We start from the raw sequence: 19,537 nt of genomic DNA on the forward strand, positions 1-19,537 counted from the left end.
TTCCCTCAGTAATTTAAGGCTGCTACATAACACAGGGATTTTTTGTGACAGTTCTCCAGGGAGATCTTCAGCCCACCTTATTTTCAGCTGGAGATAAACGGCATTCAGTTCAACAACCTATTGAGCACCAAGTTGAGGTCAATATCTTATAACTGTAATGGACAAAGTAGTTCATTCTGTGTACACGTTTGGGGGGAGCCAGGCAAAGTTTCACTTCTGATCAAGGTATATGCTGGGTTTTAAAGTTGTGGACAAAATTGGATCCCAAGACTCCCGCTATTTGACAGTAGTAGTTTTAGGTGGACCTGGACACTGATTCCAAATCTGAGGCAGAAAACTGCGCAACATGCCTTTTATGTACTATTCGTCTGTCCCGCATTACATTCAATACGTCACAAATACCTAAGGAATTGTTTTTTAAAGTACAATATCGCCACAGCAGAAGAGGCCTGAAACTGTCTGCTCTCACCCCCATCTGAACTAATGTGTTTTAAAAATTTTAGTTTTTTAAAAACAATTTTAAAATATATATTAGAGCAGAATTGATTGATTAAATATGTATGTCCTGAGCACTTGCACTTTTTTACCTTTCAGCCTTAAGGTTAAGGAACAAAAGAGGCTGATTTATTACGTACACAACTGAGCACGTGCTCTTTTACAAACTTTTTTGCTACTAGTTACGTGTCCTGTGTGATCGCTTGCACTTTAGTAAATCCTTGAGTTGCTGCTAATTATCGTGCATTTCATGTCGTAAATGGCCCTTTAACTTATTTAAATCATTTACTGCTATTATGCTGCGGATTATCCTGTACTGTTTAGTGAATATATAAATTATCGTTTTTTTTCATATGGCTACTTTGCTCGTTATCTAGTACTGTATAGCGAATTGTCAAATTCTCGCATTTTATAATAAGGTTTTAATTCTGAAAGTTTTATGATAATATTAGATTATACCTGTTGTACAAGTCCGCGAGTATTCATCTATGGTAACATTTATTTTTTATGGTCCAACCCTCTTGGCATTCGAAAATACATACATTGGCTGCTATCGATATGCTTATTTGTGCTTTTAGATGATATGTTATGACAAATTTAGTACTGGTAATGTTTAGGGAGTGTGAGGTTGTTCTTAAGATGTATATTTATGTGGAATTCTTTGGAATTCCAATTCATAATAAAAATAAAAATTGAATTGAAATTGGGTACAAGGCACAAGAACTATGAGGTCATCCCTGAAAAGGTGAGAATGATCATATACAAAGTCGCATTCGCATGGAAACTCTTTCAAACATGTATATACACACACACCTTGACACCAGCACCACTAACAATTGCAGCGCGCTTACAACCAAAGATGTACACTCATGGTTAATCTCACTCACACTAATAAAGATCCTACTGAAACTGAAAAAGACATCGCTCAGTAATGGAATATTTCTAACCAAGCATGCAGGCATTGTAACCTAACTAGAGATGGGAGAGCCACTCAAGGCTTGAGCCTGGCTAGTGCCAGGTGTCTGACTTTGGCTCAGCCCTAGGTCTTCTTGGAATCTTGAATCAAAAAGTAGCTGAGTCTTCATTTAGCTTCTATCCGCTATCACCTCAACCTGCAACACCAAAATCCCCCAAAACGCCTAACCAGACAAATGGTTACTGGCATATTGCTGCCATCTCTGAGAACTTGCTTCCAAACAAAGGCAGCATGTTGCACACTACTTCATGGCCTCATCTCCTCCCACCAGCCCTCACACTGGCACACCTTATAGTGGCAGTGTGGCTAAGGCAGCTCCAGGCTGGTGCACACCGGCAGAGTCCCCAAGGCCCGGGTGGCTCTTGTCTGTGCTGTGTCTCCTTGTCTCATCTTCTGGCTCACCCCCGTTAAGCGGTTCAATTAAAGGGAATTGACCAGATCAAATAAAGTGAGCACTGGGAGCGCTAAGTGAAGACATTCTCTCTGCAACCGTTTTGGGCTGTCTGGTGTCTACGTAGTTGAAGAACTGGAGCAGCGCTATTTTACCACCTTAGACCGTGGTAAATGTTGCTTGTCACATGAGCCTCCAAGGCCTGTGCAGTATTTGGCTGAAAATATAGCACCATTTGGTGACATATCTAAAGTAAAAACATGCCAGAATGGTCTACACAAAGCAACATAACAACACAGTTAAAATCCCCACAACAAATCAAGACAGAATGCAATACACCAACAGCAGTACAAAACCACAGAATCACATTCTAATAACGGTGTGCACATATACAGTAAAAAACAGAACACGGCACCACCTACACAAAGTGCCACACAACAAATATTCTTGTTGTGTGGTACCACCTGCAGAATCATTATGTTTTCATAATACAGTTGTAAAAGGTATTTGGAGCAAGCACAGTCTTACTTACCCCAAGACATGGAATAACGTAAATCAAAAAGGATTTGTGATTTAGCCCAAGATGACTTTAGAAAATGCACAGAAAATGCTGCCTGCACTCAAAATATATTTGGCCTAAGCCCATGACTGCAAACACACATAGAAAAACTTGCAGTCAGAACGAATTTGCCCTAGCCATGTATCTGAGAAGAACAGGTCAGTGAGTCACTTTGCTTTTTTTCCACACATGGCTCAAAGGGAAAAAAGCTGCTGGAAAATCAGACTATTCCCTTCTTTCGGACTTTGATGCTGCAGCAGACTATTTCTCTTAAGCCTCTCAAAATTCTCTCTTGTTCACGCCACTCACCGTAACAGGGCTGGATGAGGTACAGCATAGGAGCAGAAAATATGTACAGGAGTCCAAGAGATGGACAGAGGGAAGATGGGAGTGAGAGAAAGAGCAAGAGAGAGAGAGAGAGAGAGAAAAAAAATAAGATAAAACATTTTGGCCCAAATGAACAAAGCTTCCTGTTTGCAATTCTTAAATAGCGACTCCGGAGGAATCGCTGTTTAGGAAATGCAAAAGGATATATACTAAATTTGCGATTCCAAAGTAGGAATCGCTATTATGGAATCACCAATAAGAAATCCCATTTCAGTCCCGCCTATGGTCAAAATAGGAAATGGTTTTCATTTCCTAAATTGTGATTTCCTAATAGGAAATTGCAATTTAAGAAATAGAGTTCCAAGGATGCCTCTAGGCTTAAGGCCCTCTGGAGGCACCCGAATGTCCAATCTCACATGTAAGTGCACATATGCCCTAGGAGCATATGTGCACTTCATGTCACACTAAGAAATGCATTTTTTAATTTTGCACGTGGTTACCATCAACTTCAAGTCGATGGTAATAGCATTGCCTTAATGTCTGATTTGCATTTAGGAAATTCTACGTACATGTGCTTTAGGAATCGTAAATAGATCATCCCTATTTGCGTTTCCCAATATTGCGATCGCACTTTGTGATTTCTACTGGCTAGAGATCTCAAAATGCAAACCTTTCTGTCCCTTTGTACATCTGAAAAGGCCATTTAGCATTTCTTAAAGGGCCAAGGATAGCAGTTCAGCTCATTTATAAATGCTATATGGCTTCGTATATCTGGGCCTATGAGTGCAAGAGGGAGATGCACAAGGATGACGAAAGGGAGCAAGAGGAAAGAAAAACTATGGAGGGAGATTGGAGAAAGTGGAACAGAGGATACACAAAGCGAGGAGGGAGATGGAAGTAGAGAGAAAAACGTATTGGTAAAATCAGTGGGCCTCACCGTTGCGAGCTATTGGCTTTCCCACTGCCTTTTGGCAATACTCTACAGCTTCAGACTTTTTCCTGAGGCTGTGCAGCATTGTCAAAAAATACAAAAAAGAAAGGAAGAAACAATGATATTACCACTCCTGGCAGGTAACATCATTCCACTGGCACACACATGCCTGATGACGTAACACGTTAGCTTTAAATTTTGTATTTACTGCTCCAAGATGGCAGACATCACTTGGATCGGGTAATAAAAAATAAAAATAAAAAAAACAAATAAAGCGCTAAAGTTCAAATGTGAAAAGATGGACCATGAGGATGGGGGTTAATAGAGGCTCAAATGAGGGATCTAGTGGGAATGAAGGGTAAAAGCCTTGCTGTAGGGAGAGAGCAAAAAAAAATGGGCTGGGGTTGGGCACACCTGGAGAGAAGAACACAAAGCATGGGAGGATTGGCGTGGTGCCCGGGGGCGAGAGGGAGAAGCAGGCTAGAGCGAGAAGCACACAAAAGTGACAACAACTCGGGGAGCAAAGGAGGAGCGCATGAGTGCAAAAAAAGCATGGAGCATAAGGGGAGGGGAGGGGAGGAAAAGTATACTAGAGAGGAACACGGAGAGCGAGGGGTGGGCATTTGTGGGGATCACATGGGGGCAGAAGGAGAGAGCTGGAAAAACTCATTCATAGAGTGCTTAACCAAAATGAAAACAAAGTTCCTAAAAACCAAGAAGTGGAAGGACAGCCAGTCAGAGAGATGGTAAAGAGGCTATGCTCTAGGGGGAGGGACAAACACAAGATGGACAAGATGGGACAAGGAAAGCCTATGATTAAGAAGTAGCAAATAAAAGTGACACAAATCTACCCAATGTCATCACATGGGTGGTATTTAGGCTCCTGTAAGTTCTTGGTAAGCCCACAATAGGTCCTCGGAAGTTTGGTTCCGGTCCAGGGAAGGCATGGCTTGGCAGTTCGGGCTGGACTGTTCCCATGAGGCACAGGGTCAGACTGATTTGTATATGGCCATGTCTGAACTGGGGTGGCAGAGTGGGCTACAGAACGGTGATGGATTAAACCCAGATCTGTTGACTGGGTGTGAGTGTTTGATTGGTTCAGATGCTCCGTCCATCACCACCCCCTTTTGTACCACAATAGGTCTTTTGCAGCTGACAGTATTCTAAAAGTGAAACGAAAAGAGTTAGAGGAGAGAGGGGAAATGTTCAGATGTGAGGAGAGAGATAAAGCTAGGAGGGAAGTAAGAGTGTAGGAGAGATACATTAATAGTTAGCCCCTGAAGGGTCAGTTAGGCTGACCACCAGTCCATCGGAACCACACCCTGCTCCCCAGAGGGAAATAAAAAATGCAAAAATAATAAAGGCCACTGTGAAACATATGAACTATTTTTAAAAATCTGCGTGCATCCCAGTTTTGCACTTCTGTGTTGTCTCTGTGAAGACCTTTAAGAGCGAATACTTCTATTGTTTTTACTGATGTGTTGAGGCTCTTGCCTCTCTTGAAGTTGGTCTTGTTGTAAAGTCTGGGGAAGCTGAGATAGTAGTGTAAAAACAGAATGTCTTGCTTTCTCTTAACTTATCATTTAGCTTTTTTTTCTAGAAAGACTTCTCTAGCTTGATTTACGGTATGATACTACATCTGTGTGCTAATATATCTCCTCCAAGACTTAAACACACAGCACTGTTCTTTGATGTTAAACAGCAAAGGGGAGGTGATATCCATCTAGTGGCTGAACTGCACACCAAGGAACCATGGAACTTGGGATCAATCCCTGTTTCCCCTCATAACCAAATCCTGTGACCCTTGAACAACTATTTTACTTCACTGTACCTCCTTTTCCATGATCATCACATCTAAGAGCACACTGAAATACATCAGTTCAGTATATATGGTTTGGTAGGCTGTAATGTTGCTTGATCTCTAAAATATATTGGCCATATGTAAGGCCCACTTAACAGTTGACTTGCTCTTGGTTCACTAATGGCATTGTCTTCAGAGGCAGATAGAGTTGGGGGCTCTTAAATGTTTCTAGGCATTGAGGCCCTACTAATGACATTGTAGCACCATAGAATTCTTTGTTAGCATAAACTTGCGAGAACACAGTCACACACACTCATTTCTGATACTAAAGAGCTCAGGAAACTACATTTTACCAAACATACATGCACCCTATAGGAATAAAAGCTGCAGGGTCATCTTGCAGGATTTACATGGCGGTAGCGATAGCCTCATCCAAAGAGAACAGAAGAAAGACTGCATCCTAGTTACCTTTTCTAAGTACTAACAGGAACCAATATTGTGATGTTGAAGTGGTCTACTTTAGGACGGAAAATGCTGAATGCCTGTACCACACCTGGTTTGACTAATTTGCCCCTTTCTTTAACTCTTGTTCTCTTTCTCTCTCTTCCCAAGGTCTTTGGCCACGGCAAGGCCAATGGTGAGCCAACGTGGGCCCTGCTTCTCACCGCCTGCATTTGCGAGATTGGCATCCTCATCGCTTCCCTGGATGACGTTGCTCCCATCCTCTCCATGTAGGTGTATATGCAGCGTGCTCCAGTTCTGTCTGTCTCTTTAATTTGAAGATAGTTGTGCTTTGCTAAGCCATGTCCCTACAGGCACCAAGGAGCCACTCCTGACCTTTCAGGTTTCATTCTTGGGCCTATTTTGTGCAGTCAATGCTTACTCAGGCCCTGATCCTGGTGCATTGTGCCCACCCATTTATAGTTTTTTTTACATCATGCCATGCCCAATCAGGATGAAGCCACCTCACACCACACATACTAGGGTTTTATTACTTATCTCTGGAGCACAGAGACATGTGTACAAAATGTAGTCATCAACAGTCCAGAGCTCAAATAATACATGTATTCATAATGTTAGTAAAACACATTCATGTCTGACAATGCCACAATTGTATTTGAAGATTTAACATTCAATATTGCATAATGAACATGGGCCTTCAAGGTTGCCATTTATCCACATGATGTAATCAGTGTAGATGGAATAATACATTTTGGATGAGAGCAGCATAGCCAACACATGTTTAGTCTAAAAAGACATCCTCAGGGCCGTTGGTGTGTAGCAACAAAGTTAACTCAAGGAATGTTATGTCAATGTAGGAGCTGTACATGTATAAAATAGGAAATTTTCTGAAAACACAGATATTGTAAATGAGATCAGTCCAGACTATAGGGTATCCCACTAGTGCATGAAAGGTAAATGTGGATAAGTAAAAAAGTATGTTAATGCTGAAAAAGTAAGTTGCTGAGTGGTGAAACCACTAAAGTCGGATGAAGCGCAAACAACCCAAGGTAAAGAATGTCACCAAAATGGGCAGTAAGTAAAACGCTCGGCGACACATGGAGTATACGCGAACTTTGGCGTTCCCAACAGACTTGCCACGGGGATTCCACTTATCAAGGGGGTGGTCCGTGAATTTTCCATTACTGTCAATTTTGGCGACATCTTGTGGATAATTAGCAACATTGAAGGCCCATGACCATTATGTGTTATTAAATGTTAAAGATTGAAATACAATTGTGGCATTTTCAGATATTAGTGGTTTTTACTGACATTATGAATACATTTATTCTTTCAGCTCTATACTGTTAATGACTACACTTTTTCACATGTCTCTGTGCTTCAGACATTAGCAATATGCTGCAGTAGTCATTTGCCTTTCCAATTGGCTCATTAGCACCTCCTAGCAGCAGGGGAGCTGTCTGTGGCAGCACTATTTGCATATTTCTGTCCTCTGCTGTCCATAATTATAGGGAGGTTCTTGTGCGGTTCTAGTCTGTACCACTGCTGCCCCCCTCTGTAATAGCGCACATACTAGAGTTGAAAGGTCTTTCTTTCAGTGTATAGTGCCTACTGATATACATTTTTCCCAAACAGTGACTGTCTCTTTGGACACATTAATGTACTCTGAAAGGTGATGTGGTTAACAGCATTAACCAATGCTTCTAGTTCACACCATCTGATGTATGCCCCACTTGCTGTCAGCATATCTCCCAAATACATCAACCTTTCTTCAGGAAGAACAATAGGTTGTCACTAAGGTGACCATCTCATTCCATGTCTTTATGAACACTGTTTGCAGTTCTGAATTTTTCACATATAAATTATTAATTTCAGGAGTGTTAGTCTAATTTGTCCTGCAAGTGTCAAGGAAGAAGACAAGTTCCATGACAGGAAGTGCAGAAGTAGGATGTAAAGTGCTGGAAATATCAGAGGAAGTGTACAGAGGTGGGATGTAAGGCGCTGGAAATCATACAGGAAGTGTAAAGATGCAGAAACTAAGGTACCGGAAATCATGCGAGAAGTGTCAGAAGAAAGTTCAGAATTGTCAGAGGGATAATAATGCACAAAGTCAGAGAAGCAGAGGAAAAGACACAAACTGATAGATAGATAGATCGATCGATAGATAGATAGATAGAGACCTTTGTGAATGCCTAATTTCTTTATTTTAGGCTGAAAATAAAAATATCAATCCCCCCACTACTATGATTACACACATACATAAAGCAGGAATGTATAAACATTGTCACTCCTCTTTCTCATATTTTATCCTTTACTTTTTCTTTCTCCCTATTTTCTTTTTACCTCATCCTTAAATATCCTCATTTGCATACTTCATGGCCCCTTGTTTATTTTCTTTTTCTTTAACTTTCAATCCTCCCTGCTCTCCTTTTCCTCTGTGTTGCATCCGCCTGGGTTCCCATTACCTCTCATTTTTCTACTTCTAGGTTTTTCCTGATGTGCTACATGTTCGTAAACCTGGCCTGTGCGGTGCAAACTCTACTGAGAACCCCCAACTGGAGACCTCGTTTCAAATACTACCACTGGTGAGTACCCCAACATCTTTTTCAAGCTTTCTTTTTACTCTTTACGCCTCTAGACTCTCTTTCTCTCTGCCATGTCCAGTTTCTCCTTCCAGTGCCATTTTCTCTCCTTGCTAAAAGAAATATTTGGCCACAAAGACGGCAAAGTTTGCATTACTCTGCGTGAAAGGGGCGTTCCATAGGTGTTTCTATTCCCATGCAGCATCCACTTGACGTATTCCCAGATTTATAAAATTTTGAAAAACTGGGAATGCGTCCGAATCTGATGCCTTCCCAGGGGAGGAGTAGGAATGGCGCAAACAGGTGAAATACTTTTTTTTCTCTTCTTTTTCTCCTCTTTCTATGCATGCTGCATTCTGCAGCACGCATAAAAAGAGGAAAATGCCATTAGTCATTGTTTTTTGTAGTAAGGTGTCCCTTCCTGCACCAAAACAATCCGCGCAGTGCAGGCACCGTTGCAAAATGACGCAAGGGTGCCTGCGATGTCTCATGGCAGTCAATTGTGCGCCAGTGCAGGGGAAAGCAAGGGATGCATCCTATTGTTGTTAATACGATGAATCCCGGTCCTTTGAAAATGACGCAGCACGGTTCAGCTGAATGGCTTGCAGTGCAGTCTTGCCTCATTTTCTTGTAGATGATGCCCTTCATGTTCAATGTAGCTCATCGCCTCAATCTCATGACCATAACTTACCGTGTAGGCACCTTTTCTATTCTTGAAGCTCATTCTTTCCACAATAATATATCATTTATGTCTCATTCATCTATTTTTCTGAATGAAGAATATATTTTCAGGGCTTTCAGTGCCTCCTTATCCTTGAGTCATCTGCACCTGGGCAGCTGGCCCAGGTATGAGACTTTCCACTCTTTGAGGCACACGATTGGCCCTTAGAGGCGTGCTGATGACAAATAAGGTATATGACGTGTGCAGTTATTTTACATATAGGTCATGTGTAGGCTTCTACAGTACTTGGGCATCCAGTATGCATAACACCTCAAATCATTGATAGAGTTATTTTTCTTGTCAAATGCAATGTTACCTTGAAAAAACGAGACGAGGCGTTTGACAAAACAGGAACAGTTCATTTAATTTAACAGTGCGGCCGGGAGAACACTTATTGGCATAAGGTCTGAGGACCGTCTTAATTTACAATCGGTCTAACCAGGGTTTTTATACAGTGCATTAAATGTAGTAAAATAGTTTTGGCGCTCCTTGTTTGGTAAGAAATGTGAACCTCTGTCTTTGGAGACATAAATGAATGTATTGGATGAGGAGTTCAGGTGGGCCTCAACCGTGTGTGGATACAATGCAGTCAGTGGGTAACATGTCCAGATGTCCGGCATGTGGAGTGCATGATCACTGCGTGCACTGTGTGCTGTGTCTTGATTGGCTATGTGTTCCTATCTTCATGTGGCATCTGACTTTATCGTGTTTTGGGATCGCGCACACCCTTCTGACCATGTGTGCTTTATTGGGGACAATCTCTCTGGACCATTATGTTGTTGATGCACCTATCTGTGGGTTTGATCTGGGATTTCCTGTTTCTGTGTTTGTCTGCCAGCTACGCGCCACCCCACGCGTGACCTGTCAATCAGTGACCTTAGGCCTGGGTCTTAGAACCTCTCTCACTACGAGTCGCGTTTCACATGGAGTTTACAACGGGTGAATTTGTCAATAAAGATGCAATTTCGTTTTTATACATGAATGTATCATTATTCATATTGACATCAACCTTTTCAATATTAACAGCAATGTGAGTTTGGAACTGTTACATCTAAAGGGTGATGTGTAGTTACAGTTTTGCCTAGAATACACTAGTATTGCAATGGCACTCCTTCGCTTATTTGCCTAAAATGAACTTATGTATCTGTAATCACCTGAGAACCAAAGAAATACCACTGTGCCCTGGAAGCGGGAGCTTTTTGGTAGGAAGCATTTTGGTTTTGAAGGAGCCAATTCTTGCAATTGCCAATTTTTGCAATTCCAGTTGTTAGCAATACCTTTGGATGATGATGAAACAAGTGTCACCCCAAAAACAAGGACATTTCTTAGAAATAAAGGTGTTCGAGTTTTACAATGCGCCCACAAGCTCGAACACCAGCGCTATATACGGGGTTATTCCCCATGCTTATCCCACCCAATTTGCTAAAACCTATAGGCAAGACACCACTAGACCTGACACTCTGCCCATTGACGAGACACCCCCTCAGACAGAGGGGATTGGAGGGGTTTGATACAGTAGGGCGATGATAAACATGGTTGATCACTGCTGTGTCTTGTCGTTCTCCTTCTCAGGTCTCTGTCTTTCCTAGGGATGAGCCTGTGTCTCTCCCTGATGTTTATCTGTTCCTGGTACTACGCTCTGGTTGCTATGCTGGTTGCAGGACTCATCTACAAGTACATTGAGTACAGAGGGTAAGTCCACTGGTGGATTGAGGTCAAATTTGTATTCCGTTACCACACCGGAAAACAAAAACTGGTTCTGTTACTGCCAGAGTTACTGCAAGCACATACAGATAATCCATATATCTCAGACAGACAGAGTTTAGCCAATGCTAGTGTTAATTTGTGCCAGTGGTACCCGGTGGTTGGCATGGGCATTTAATGTTATGTTATATGATTTATAGAGCGCAAACAAATACCCGAAGGTGTCATGGCGGAGGTGTCACAAGGGGAGGGGGACCGACAAGTGCAGTAAAATTACTTAGGGAACACCCACGTTTTTAGGTTCTTCCTGAATAGGGACAGGTTCGGGATAGACCTGATGGACAGTTAATAATTGGAACCCGGATATATCATCATCAGACTTTGCCCAAGAGCAGGAGAAAAGCTGAAAGACGAAAAAATAGGAAATATTAACAAAGGAAAAATCAAGGATGAAAAAGAACCTGCACGAGTGAGATAAAGAAACGGGAAGGGTTCGGCGGTGGCTGACAGAGTTGGAACCAAGTCTAGACCGCCTTGGTATTCTCAAGTCCTGGCATTTGAAAAGTCAGTGTTCATAAGAAACAATTTGTGTCCCTGCACTTATATATATTTTTGTATACAAATTAGGCACATGCCAGTGCACCCTAAAACGAACAGGTACTTGCAAGCAGAGCAAAAACACGTAGAAAATAGAAATAGAAAATAAATGACAAATATTCCGGTTTAAGTAAATGAAAAAAATATATTCTATTGTAGAGTATACCCCACCCCAGAGATCCAAGCAGATCTATTTGTCCTTCCCTCCTTTCTTTCATCGGTCCGTCCAGATGGCCAATATTGGACATCAATGACAACGTTAATTAGGGTATATAATTAGCCATCATTGATCGATGCAAACAGTATAAGAAATAATTTTTCTTAGCACTTGTTAGATCCGCCCGAGCCGCTCTTGCCTCTGGTCTGTAATGTTAATTGTGGGTGGAGTGCAACATTGATTACATTTCCTCCCCAGCTCATTTAAAGATCTCTGTTTTGTTCTTTTATCCTGAGAAATGGAAACCCTTACTGAGGGTCTCAGCCTAGTGTACTTCTATGTGGGTGTATGGTTCCAGGCTATCGAGTTTGCTGCCAAAATATCATGGCAAAACTATTGAAAACCTACAAGCAAGAAAAGAATATATAGGTTGGTATAGGTTTACTATACTTAACTCCATGTAGATGTACCTTAACAATGACCATATGTTCAAGGCACAAAAATGCAGGAAATGTATAAACAGTAAATACAATATTTAAACCCAAAAAGTACTAAAATCATAATTTCGAAGTAGTAGCCCAAATCAATGATTCAAATTTTGGTGCTCAAACTCAGAAAAGGGGAAAATGCACCCCACGGGAGAAAGAAAGAAAAAAGGTAGTGGCACATGTAACTGATCTATTGACACTGTCTATTAAATGTTTCCCAAATCATATCTTAATGGTTATTCAGACCCTCATGTATGTACTTTACTATATCTCATTTCTAGACCACAGAGCCAGTCCATGAGCGAAACATCTGTATTAGTGGGCTTTTCTTTAGAAAATCTTTAATTTCCAACTTAATCCAGTAGCATCAGAGGGAGAGAACCAAGATTACAAATTATGAATGCATTGTTTGTTGTGGACCTTCTTTCACCTTGAAAGCTGCAACATCTTGGTCCGTCCTCGATTATGTTGTTGTTTACTGAACCTGTTTCCTTCCTGACCATTTGTAAAATGCTCTGATACCCACAAGGGTCATGTTTGTGTTATATAAAACTTTATAAATAAATAAAGATGGGACTGGAATCATGGTGTCCTGTAGTCATGGGGACACCTCTACCTTCCCAGTACCTTATCCATATCCCCAAATTCTCCAGTAATAAATTATTCTCAGAACTACTGGCCTGGGACTATCAAGGTTCCTTTCTCTTCGAAAAGTCTTCTTTAGTAGAAGTTTTTCATTGACTCGATATTTTTGCTAAGCATATTTTGATTATAAAGAAGTATACCTATTCACCTATGTTCACAATACTGCATTATGTATTTTGCAACTATTTTGTGCATTGCTCTTTTAAACAAGAAGGGCACCCTCACATCTGATCTTAGCCTCACAGGTAGGGAGTACATGAACCTTTTACTTTACAGGTATGTTATACACTCCTGTAGGTATACACGTACATAAAGAGATGAGAATAATGCATATAGTGAAGGTTGGTTTAGATGCGGACTTGTACAGTGAAAATGTCCCTTAGGTTGAACGAAGACCTGAGAACGAAGACCTGACAAGGGTTTTATCAATACGTTTCGGTCACCTCTTCTCATTCAAACAGAGCTGAAAAGGAGTGGGGAGATGGGATCCGAGGGCTGTCCCTGAGTGCAGCCCGGTATGCACTCCTGCGCCTGGAGGAAGGACCTCCCCACACCAAGAACTGGAGGTAAGCTACTTAACGTTTTTGCGCTCACTGCGGTAGAAATATCAACATCACAGTGCCCCAGGGACACACAACTGGTCACAATTGTCCTTTACAGCTTTTTGCCATCAGTGTACTATGTGTAATATGGCCCCAGATGTCTGGAACTATTAAAAACACGAATCAAATGCAGAACAATGCATTCTCTCCTCACTTCAGGAGAATTCTGCAAAAACGGGCAGAACCAAATTCAGGGATTAAGCAGACAGACAGAGGTAAAAACTAAAGACTCTGGATGGTAACAGTCCACACTTTACACAGATCTGATAGGAATGACAATACAAAAGAGAAAAAATAAAAACGAGGTAATTGAGCAACAATCCATACAAAATGTATATATATAATGTAGACAATGGACTGAATGAGCGATAAATCATATATATATATATATATATATATATATATATATATATATATATATATATATATATACACACACATATATATATATATATATATAATACACACACACACACACATATATATATGTGTGTGTGTATGTATATATATACATATATATTCTTTTTATATATATATATATATAAATATGGTCACTCAAAGATGATCTATATATTTATGTGCTAATGCATGAGGGTGAGTGTGTGAGTAAGGGACGTCGTAAGTGCAGTCTTAAGGAAAAGAGAGGTTTGATGTAAAAACAAATCTTCTAATACTTCTCTTTGCAAAGATATTTCAAAACTTCTTTCTCTGGACGGAATATTTTGTAATTTAAAAAAATCAGCTGATAATCATTACATTATGTAACAATGGGTGACAGATGATCCATCTATCTCGGACAAGATGGGAAAGGAATAATCCATACATCATATGCATGGGGAAAGGTAATCCATGCAGGCTGTGGAGGAGGGTTGAGTGATATTGATGCATGAGGTAGAGTAGATGAACAGGATAATTCATACATCAATATAGGACGTGTGACCTCTAGACTCATTGAGGTGTTCGTGGTATGAATAATATCAAAGTAGGTTCCATACATTGTATGTGGGATGATAATAAGTACATTATATTGAACAATGGAGGGTATCACAAGGCTTCATAATATTCTAGGTGGTACAGTGAAAAATAGGTAGAGTTGTAACCAATATTTATTCTTTAGGAAAAGCAGTAAATGTGCATGAGTCATTGTCCCAGTTATATATATAAAGGCAAAAGAGCAAGGGGACACTTGCTGAATGAATGAGCTGTGTGAATGCTTGTTGAATCTTTGGATGGAAATATCATGGTTATTGGCAGGTGAGTTGGTGAATTCCAGTTGGCTTTATTAAATGGGTTAAGCTACCCTGTGCTATTGAAGCTGTATTTGAGAGAGGTTATCCTAGTTGGTTGCATAAAAGACGGTTGCGTGAATTTGAGTGTGTATTCGTTCCTGTCGGTTGTAGAAGTGTTTTAGTGTGTGAATGTGAGTAGAATGCGGTGTGAATGCAAGCCACCTGCATTAGATAGGGCAAGACTCCTAGCTGCTACACTGGACGTGGCATATTTTCTAACTAGCTGTATTAAAAGGGGGTACGTTAATTGGCTGCATTAGGTAGCAGTGTACGTTAGTTGACTGTGCATGCACAGTTGTTGTTTGTTGACTGGACATGCACAGTTGTTGTTGGTTGACTGGGCATGCACAGTTGTCTGCATCAACGAGGGTGCGGATCCTACATGACTATATTGGATGGGGTGAATCCTTGTTCTGGTAACTTAATGGGATTGATCTCTAGATGGCTGTATTGAATATTGAGTGGATTCCCACTTGCTGTGTTACATATGGATTGAATGCTAAATGGCTGCATTAGAGAGAATGTGAATCTTAGTTGATTTTATTAGGGTGATTGCTGCTTGCTAGCTCTATCAGAAGGTGTTTGATTACCCAGCAGGTGTAGTTGATGGTGTTTGAATGCTTGCTGGTTGCATAGAGGAAGTCACTCTCTGTTGACTGCATGATAAGCAATTTGAACGCTAGTTAGTATTTTAGGAGAGGTGAATTCTCTTTCACTGAATTAGAGGGTTGCACGTTTTTCTTGACTGTATTAAAGAAATAGTGAATTCGAGTTGGCTGTATTGCAGTGATGAATGTCAGTACACTGTATTGGGGGGCTGTGTTGAGTGTGGCACTTGATTACATTGGGAGACGGATGAACCTTAATGAACTCTTTTAGAGAGGGATGTGGCTGCTTGCTGAATATTTTAAAGGTCACGCGGATGCCAGCCTGATGTATGAATGATGCATGACTACTCAGGGGATTGGACTGGGCGAGGCGTTTGTAATTGGCGGCGTGCGTACCCTTCTTCATTGCCTTGGATAGTTGTGGACTTTAGAAGGTGTGTTGCAGTGCTTGAAATGGAAAAATAGAAGTGCAGGTACTCTGTACCAGAGTACCTGCTTGTTTCTGAGAAGTGCCGGTACTCTAGAATTAAAAGTATTACGTTTTTCTTGAGGAGTGCAGGTACCCTCCCTCTCAAAATAAAAAAGTGCTGGTACTCAGTACTGGACAGTACCGGCCCATTTAAAGCACTGGTGTGTTGGAAGGAATGTGAATGCTAGTTTTATGTGGTAAACATCCTTTACAACGCAACTTTTACCACGCAGTGCCTTTACGATGCAATTTTTATTACGCAAACCATTACAACGCATTGCGCTAGGGGGCGCTCTAGGATAGGGAATAGGTTTAATTTACTATCCAACACCTTCCCTACTATCCACGGGAACTGGAGTTGGAATAGTAAATTAAACTATTCACTATCCAGCGCCCCAAAGCACTATGCGTTGTAAAGGCATGCGTTGTAAAAACAGCGTTGTAAAGGCATGCGTGGTAAAAGCATGCGTTGTAATGTCATACATCCGTTTTATGTATTGCAGATTGAAAAATATTGCTCTGTATACTGAAGGAATGGGGATGTGACTTGAAAGTATAGGACGAGTATATAAGTTTAGGGTGCATGAATGCATTTGGGCTGTATGCTTGTGAGGATGTCAAATGTCATGTATTGAAGAGGTGAAAGCCTGTAGGCGGTGCCGGTCTTTTCATGTTAGTTTGATGTCTGGAGATTTGTCATCTTTACTGCCTGTACCATGAATGTGTAATGTACATTAGAGCTAAAGGTGGAGAGAGATTTGATGACAAAGAAGAGCTAGTGGAACATGAAAGGTAGGATAAAGAAATAGTTTATGTAGGACTGCTAATGGTGAAGGATAGAGCATTGATGGGAACTGGGAAAGACTGTGAAGTATTATTAAAGGATGGGCGAGTGATTGATTATTACATAGAAGTTAAAGAGAGGGTACATTAGCAAGATTAATAAAGTGGGATTGAGTAATGAATACTAGTCACAAAGACGGAGAATCCAATCACCGGAAAGATAGGAGAATCAATGGAAGATTCAACTTTAAAGATCACTGGAGACAGATTGTTGTTCGAGATGAATGGAAGAAGAGTTTCGTGAAAAGGTAATGTTGAAAAAGTAACATAGCACCCCACCGACTGGTATTTAAACACGTCTGTTTGGTCTTGTAGGCCTCAGCTTCTGGTTTTAGTCAGAGTGGATCAAGATCAGAATGTGGTTCATCCGCAGCTGCTCTCGCTTACAACCCAGCTGAAAGCAGGCAAGGGACTCACCATTGTTGGATCCGTTCTGGAAGGGACCTATCTTCTTAATCACCCACAGTCACAACGGGCGGAAGAGGTATGAGAAATAATTATTCTATGTAATAACAAAAAAAGTATCATTTCATAAATGTGTATGTATGTCTACAGATGTGCGTCTAAGATCAACCGCTAAGGGGGGACCACAGCAAAAAGGCGTACGGGTTGGGGAACAGCCTTTACAACGCGGGCATTACCACGCGCTGCCATTACTACACTGCTTTTACAATGCAGGTCGTTTCAACGACTTGCGCTGGAGGGCGCTGTTGGACAAGGAATAGTTTAATTTTCTATTCCAACACCTTCCCTACTGTAAAGTGGGCTGGAGTTGGAATAGAAAATTAAACTATTCCACTATCCAGCGCTTACAGCGCAATTCGTTGTAACGACTTGCATTGTAAAAACAGCGTTGTAATGGCTCGCGTGTTAATAGCCCACGTTGTACTGTCATACAACCGTATGGGTTTGAGTATCAGTGATACAGCAAGAGTTATGGTCTGATACTCAAGCCCTTTGTTTGGGCTCAAGCATCATTAATTCAAATCATGTTTTACACTGGAAATTGGACACATTTGCTCTCAATGTGACTTGTTTCTTAGCTGGAGAAACTGAAAAAAACTTCCACTGTCAGAGGCTAGAGGTGTATAGAGAAGATGATTAAATACACCTCAGTCCCACGGATATCCCTCTTCTAAGCAGACATATCGCATATGGGTATTGTTATCCCAATCCTTGCTTATTAGGGTTTCTCCCTGTGATATCTAATTACTACCTGGGATCACCACACAAAGGATACAAATCATGTGCTATGACCAAGACAGAGAATCATGTTACATACTTCAGGGGGGTTGCTTTGCCCATGTAGAATTGAGTTGACTAAATACCCCTGAGATGGCTTTAGGTGCCTTTACCTTCATCATCAAAATTTCCTCTAGTCTTCAAAGGAAACGCTCAAGCAAAACTATAGTGAGTAACAGCCAATAGAACGTCAATGATCAGACCATCTCAGCTGAAGGTGCTTTGTGTGGCAGAATATTTTGAGGCCCTTTCTCATTAATAAGGCACAGTCCAAAAGTACAGCAACATGATTAATATAGGGCATTGTAATATTTCTGTTGCATGTTTCTGCCACTCATGATGCCCCAAGCACTTTCTGGATGGTCAAGTAAAAAGCTCTGCTGCTTGTTGTGCACGGCCATTGAAGGGTATTGATTGAGCGGTCACCAGTGAGTAGAGCGATTTGGTGTGGTGCGTGAGGCTCAGAGATGTGCTTGAGACTTGGTGTAGAAGCATGTTTCATCCCCCTACACATGGAGAAGTATGTGAAGACAATGAAGAGTTAGCTTCAGAGACTGCGTACAGAAACCAGTCTGATTTGTTGTCTGAATACCACCTAAGTCCTGGTTTGGGAAAAGCCATTCTTTATTGTGTTTCTGAATTCAAGATGCCTGTTGATCATCTGTATCCCCTTTGGGAACATGTTTTCTGAGCTTGCAGGGCTTTAGGAAGAAGGAGAGATAGAAGCTCGACTCCTGGAGGCATTGTGAAGCCAATAGTAAATAAAATATGGAAGCCACCAGGAGGTACAGAAGACATATATCAAGAATCTCTGTTAAGTCATTGGTAACATTTGTTAAAATACCACCCACCCGTTGGTATGTCAGGTCAACTCTGAGGCAGGCAATGAACAATATCAGGGCAAAATAGGCAGGCGAAGTTCAGTCTAGATATGTTAGTTAGACAGTATAACATCCGCTCAAGATCAGTGAGAGAAACCAGGAAAGTGTAAATTGACAGTTAAAGGACCCCACAATTGGTAGCAAGTCAGGCTAAGGATACCCATAAGATGAAGGTGTTATGATAAGCAAAAAGGGAGGTGAGGGAGAAGATGAAAGGAAAGTGGCCGAGGTGTAATGGCAAGGGGTCTGACCCAAAGAACTATAGCTCTTACAGGGCAGTCGCTGCAGGATGACACCCATGAGCTTTCCACCTTGTATCTGGATGCACCGGGAAGAGAGGAGGAGAGGTTAAGAAGCAGCAGACACATTAAGCGGAGAGGCAAGTCACATGAGCGATGATGAGGCCTGTGATTGAAATATGACCTACTAAGAGCATTAGAGGGTAGGTGCCCTGAATTATGTAATAGTGCTGCACAATACCCAAAGTACAACAAAAAGAAAGCGATTTCCATTTAAACCGCACTGGTAGAGCCGTCAGCACAGAGATGAAGGCAGTCCTGAGTGAACACAGGCATGGCAGCAGTCCAGTGGTGTCCTGCACTTCACCTCCTGCACAAAAATAGCGCAGCCAAAGGGGGTGGGGGAGAACAAAAGGTAGGTAACAGAAGGCACATAGTCAACTCTACATACCTTCAAAGAACTTTGGGAAAGGAGACAGAAGACTTGCAAGGTAACTTTGAAACCCAGAGGATGGGCCATCTTTGCTG

At 41.3% G+C, this 19,537-nt stretch overlaps 1 protein-coding gene across 1 annotated transcript in view; it reads left to right on the top strand.

Annotated features, from left to right (window-relative positions):
- The window catches only part of SLC12A5 (solute carrier family 12 member 5), a 503,432-nt gene that overhangs the window by 409,014 nt on the left and 74,881 nt on the right, over positions 1 to 19,537 (top strand). Inside the window, exons 13-17 of the mRNA XM_078652979.1 lie at positions 6,093 to 6,211; positions 8,429 to 8,527; positions 10,818 to 10,937; positions 13,298 to 13,402; positions 16,963 to 17,131. Of these exons, the coding sequence (XP_078509105.1) occupies positions 6,093 to 6,211; positions 8,429 to 8,527; positions 10,818 to 10,937; positions 13,298 to 13,402; positions 16,963 to 17,131 (612 nt within the window). The remainder of the gene's footprint in view (positions 1 to 6,092; positions 6,212 to 8,428; positions 8,528 to 10,817; positions 10,938 to 13,297; positions 13,403 to 16,962; positions 17,132 to 19,537) is intronic.

The sequence above is a fragment of the Lissotriton helveticus genome, chromosome 7 (assembly GCF_964261635.1).
Source record: "Lissotriton helveticus chromosome 7, aLisHel1.1, whole genome shotgun sequence".
Classification (NCBI taxonomy): domain Eukaryota; kingdom Metazoa; phylum Chordata; class Amphibia; order Caudata; family Salamandridae; genus Lissotriton; species Lissotriton helveticus.